The sequence below is a fragment of the Rhipicephalus sanguineus genome, unplaced genomic scaffold (assembly GCF_013339695.2).
Source record: "Rhipicephalus sanguineus isolate Rsan-2018 unplaced genomic scaffold, BIME_Rsan_1.4 Seq1733, whole genome shotgun sequence".
NCBI lineage: Eukaryota > Metazoa > Arthropoda > Arachnida > Ixodida > Ixodidae > Rhipicephalus > Rhipicephalus sanguineus.
In genome coordinates this window covers 6,161-11,254 of record NW_023614684.1, presented here as the reverse complement: position 1 = coordinate 11,254, position 5,094 = coordinate 6,161, and the positions used below count along the sequence as shown (strand labels likewise).

The 5,094-nt window shown below is 54.5% G+C and overlaps 1 protein-coding gene across 1 annotated transcript; it reads left to right on the top strand.

Annotated features, from left to right (window-relative positions):
- Positions 1 to 2,063: 2,063 nt before the first annotated feature.
- LOC119376647 (uncharacterized) lies at positions 2,064 to 4,082 on the top strand. Its single transcript, XM_037646404.1, has one exon. It carries the CDS (start codon positions 2,064 to 2,066, stop codon positions 4,080 to 4,082), a length of 2,019 nt encoding a protein of 672 aa, XP_037502332.1.
- Positions 4,083 to 5,094: the final 1,012 nt, after the last annotated feature.

Below are 5,094 nucleotides of genomic sequence, written 5' to 3'. Positions count from 1 at the left end.
AAACCTCCTTGGGGTCAGCAGCCGAGTACACTAACGCTTGCAGGTAGAGTGCTTATCGAAAGTTTCGAAGAAAATGAGCGCACAACCAGAACTTTCGCAAGTGAAGTATGTCCGCTGATAAAAAAGCGTGCCAGTTCATAACTATAATGACATTCTTCGTCGACCTTCGCATCTAGTCGTGCGTCAGGAGTCTCAAAATAGTTTGCGGAGACGAAATTGTGCATCTTTTTTTTTACTGAGATAAAAAGAAATGAAAGAGTCGTAGTCGCCATTTCTTGGTCACGGCTACTATTTCCGACATTTACTTCGAAACGTTTCGTAGTTATTCGACTCACTAAAGGAAATACGATATATGTCATCAAGCCTGGAGAGACCGTGCTCTGTCGTTGCGCTGCCGCTTATCTCACCACACTTTGTTACAAACCACATAAATGACCACTTTTCAGCTTCTCTGAGCCGCGTGTGTTCACGTTTCGTCTTCACGCCGTTTTTTTTTTCATCCATGAAAGAACCACTGAACCAAAACAAATTGACTTTTATCTTCATCGTAGCGATAAACAGCGGCGTCATCGAGTGTGCTATTAAACAAGATAGGGCGACAGCATACATGATCATTCGGCCGTAATTCTGAAAAGCACGAGATCAAAATAGATATCAGAACATATATATATATATATATATATATATATATATACGGCGAAGGAGAACAAGCACGCATGATTCTGCTGCAATGAACAATGACGTATCGATTAGAGCTTAGAGTAGGTGATAGCACGGCTGATACTGCGTTTAGAGAGCACAGGCTATGATTGACGACGCGCATATCAAGGCACCGCAATGATTTCGCCTTTCAGCACAAATAAATTCGTGTCAACCGATCCGTCCTTCTGTCTTTCTGCACTACATTTCCCTTGCACTACAATCTGTAATAGTAGTCCAGTACTATTTTACTAGATAATTCGTAAACTACTGTCAAAGAGAGAGAGAAAGAGCGGGTGAAATTGTGTAGGCAACATAGGGATGATTTCTCGCACACCTGCAGAGAGCCCGGCTCCGCGCATAGACGTTAGCCTATAGAGCATTGATTGATTGATTGATTGATTGATTTATTTATTTATTTATTTATTTATTTATTGATTGATTGATTGATTGATTGATTGATTGATTGATTGATTGATTGATTGATTGATTGTCGGAACTAAAGCGTTTTCCGAGAAAGGAATCGGTCAGACAGTACAAAATCAATGCTCTCAACACAGCGGGTCATCACATCGGCTGTTGTCTCAACAATAAAGAAGAATGACAGCACTACAGTGCTTACAGCCAACATCCAATTGCTTGCACGAGAAGCCTAACAGATGATCCGAAAGTTTGCAATTGCAAATTTCCGCGACGCAGCTTTTGCTGATTAGAGAAATGCCAGTCCTACACTGCAAACGCAAACTAGCCGAATTGGGCGTTTTAAGGGCTACAATCCCCCTTAATACTACCTCTATCTGGACAGTACTACCTTAGGGTGTAATGAGGTGGGTGCAATAAAGTTCTGCGTCCTCAATTTTACCTCGTTAAGAAAATATGTGGAAGAAAGGAGGTAAATTCACTATCTGACGCCATTCGTCGAATGGAGTTAGAGGAACAAAAAACTCCCATCTCATTTCCTCTGGCATGTTTTCTCTTTTTTTTTCCGAAGCTTTCCATACTGCCTTCAGTGTTGGCGGGCATGCATGCAGCTGTGCGGGGGAAAGAAGTTAAAGAAAGAGGCGGCATGCTTCAGCACACTAAAAATCCCTTGCACAGATAGCCCAGAGAAAGAGATATACGAGACCCTCCGAACGGCTGGAGAGGAAGCGAGCAAGCCCTTTGGCCTTGGCGGCTGCAGCCTCCTCGGCCCGCCCCCGCCAGGTCAAAAGCAAGCCAGACGAGGCGCTACCAAAGTGGACTCGTTCGAGTTCCGTTGGAACCACCGACGAGTGCGGACGTCTGGGCGTCACGCTAATCACGAGCACGGCCCGCGCTCACGCGCGGCGTAACCACCGTAGGATTATTCACCTCTTTGTCTGACGATGGCTACCGCGGAAGCCATCAACGCCATGACGGCAAAACTTCAGGAATCTCTGCAGTGCTTCATCGCGTCTCAGGAACTACAAACGAGCGCGGCAGTAGAACAACAACAACAGCCGGAGCCACAATCAGCGCCAGCTAACAGCAGCAAGAAGCGGGCCAAGGGCAAGGCCAAGAGAGGAAAAAGAACACCTCTCCCACCACCCGAGTCCGCAGCCGCTAACGCGGCACCCCCTACTACACGCACCGAACGGACGAAAGTCCCGGCTGCGAGTGCAACAAGGAGCGACTCCCTGCCTGCCCCGATTAGCCACGAGCACGCCAAGGCGAGCGCGGCTTCGGGAACGAACAGGGAAGAAAGCCAACAGCTGGAGAAGCAAGCCGTTAACGTGATTGGCGGCTGGCTGAAGGAGAAGGCCAAGGAGGCGACTACGTCGGTTCCGCCACCCTCTCAGCCGGCCCCAGCCATCGCGGCAGCTACCGCCACAAGCACCAACGCGGAGGAGGCCACGGCTCCCGCAAGCGACGGTGCTGAAGAACGCGCAGTCTGCCCGCCCTCCGAGACAGCCGAGGAAGAGCAGATGGACTGCACAGCAACGCGGAAGCGATCACGCGAGGCCAGCAGCGAAGACGGACCAGCAGGCCCGTCCAAGCAGGTCGTGACCGACGCTTCCCCACCTCTCACGCCCGTAAACACAACGGACGACACCAGCGTCGTGCTCGCCACCGCCTCGCAAGAGACCGCGGCGTGCACACTCGCAGCAGCTTCTCCATCTCACCCGGAGCAGCGCAGAAAGCACCAGCGAAAGAGCAAGCAGGGGCAGCAGCCCCGCAACTCCACAGCTGCAACAGCAGAGGCCGCGACAGCACCGAGGCCTCCCTCCATCGTGGTCGACCGCCCGCACCCGCGCCCGAGCTCCCCGCCTGCCGGTGACGACTTCAAGGTCGTCATGTCCAAAGCAGCTAGTCGGAGAGCAAGGGCCATGGAGACCGCGGCCATCAACATCGACGCGGCAGTCGTGGGGACCGTACTCTTTCGGCCCTCCACCCCCGGCGGCACCTTTCGGGGAACGCCACGCCTGACGCTCGCAGCGGGTCTCGCCGGGCGGCCCGGAGTTGCGGCGGTGCGCGTTAACCACCTGCGCAACGTTGTGGCCGCCGACGCGACCACGCCCGAGTGTCTGGCCGGGCTCCTGTCCATCTCGGAGCTCCACGACATCCCTGTCACCGCCAGGGAGCCTGCCGACCGTCGATCGTGCCTCGGCTTCGTGTACGGTGTGGACGGTGACCTTGCTGACTCGGAGCTGATCGGGGCCATCGCTTCGTCTGCTCCAGTGACTGCTGCGACCAGGGAGGGCCGTTCAGTGAAGCTGCGCTTCGCGAGTGCTGTTCCCCCAGCGCAGATCTCCATCTACGGGCTGCAGCTACGTGTTCGCCACGTGAAGCCGCGCCCTATGCAGTGCCGACAGTGCGGCCGCTTCGGCCACGTCGCTGCCGCTTGCCAGCGTGCTGGCGACTGCATACGGTGCGGCCGTAAACACCCGCCTGCCGAGAGCTGCAAGCCCCACTGCATCAACTGTGGCGGAGCCCATGCAGCTGACACCCCCTCCTGCCCCCGCTGGCAGGAGGAACGTCGTGTGGCCACCCTGCTGGCCACTTCTACCACGCCGCTGTCGAGACGGGCAGTCAGGGCGGCGGTTCGCGAGGAGTCCCGCGAGGTGCGCTCCTACGCTGCCGCCTTGAAACGCTGCCCTCCTCGTAGCCCCTCCAAGGACCTCGGCCAGCAGCGCACTCCTACAGCGCCGCGCCGACCCCCGCAGCCAGCAGTGACTTCCGCCGCGGTGGACCACCTGCCTGCTGCCTCTCCTATCACGCCTGCAGAGGATCCCAGGGACGCATTCATCGCGAACCTGATGGCAACTCTGCAGGCAGTGATCCAGTACCTGCCTGAGGAACACCCGCTGCGAGCTACCTGCCTCCAGGCGATCGGCGCGCAGCCAGGTGCCCCCAGGAGCGAGTAGACTCGCCCCTACTCGTCGGCACATCCTCCCAAGGAATCCCGACATCGTCGGCTACGGCTGACCTCAACCTCGGCTGCGGCATTCAACCGCTGCAGCCTCAGCTCCACGCCAACCTTGCCGCGCCCGCGCCTGCTGCGCTTTGACCCCTTTCCTCTTTTTCTCTTTCTTCTCTTCTTTTTCTCCCATTTCCCCCTACCCCTACAAGGCGCTTAGCCGTGCTCCCTCAAGGGCTGCAGAAATTAGCGTTTTTTCCTTTTCCCCTAGAATCACTACAACAACAACAACCAAAGTGAAATGGGACAAAGCTTCGCGCCGCATGCGCGCGCGAAGAAAAAAAAACAGAAAAAAAGAAAGAAACGTGAGGAGGGAGTCGTTCCCGCGGCGGCGCGATCGTCGTAGCTAGGCAAGGCCGGCTAGGCCTTGTTAGCCTTGTCAACACCACTTCTCAAGTGATCAGCTGTGTCGGTCGTGTGTGCGCGTTTTGTGCCTGCAGCCTCACTGTGTTCTCGCCGCTGGATGTGATATGCGTGGTTTGACGACAGTGCGACATGCTGGGCTGCGAGTGGGATAATCGCGACGGCCTGTCGACTCAAGCGAGCGTGCCGCTGTGCATTACCAAGCAGATGATGGGCACCCTGCGTGCTCGGCACATTCAGGAACAAAAATGGTAAGTAATACTGATGTTCTCTCTCTTTGCGAGCCCTTATCGTCGCTTATGCACCTGTAGATGACCTTCTGCACACTGCGTCGCTTGAAAAGTGCAATGTAAAGCAAAAAAGAAAGAAAAGAAAATCGACATGTCAAGCTTGCGAAATGCCCGCACCATGAGCGTGGCATGTAACCCATGCCGTACATTACACGCATGTCATTCATTGTTTCCATGTTACCAGCTGTCATTTATGTACGTCATACAGTCACGTCACGCTATGCCAATCTTGGTATGATGTCAAGTTAGAGAACCGGACGCGAGTGCACCAGACTCCATGCCGTAAATGACATACATGTCGTTATT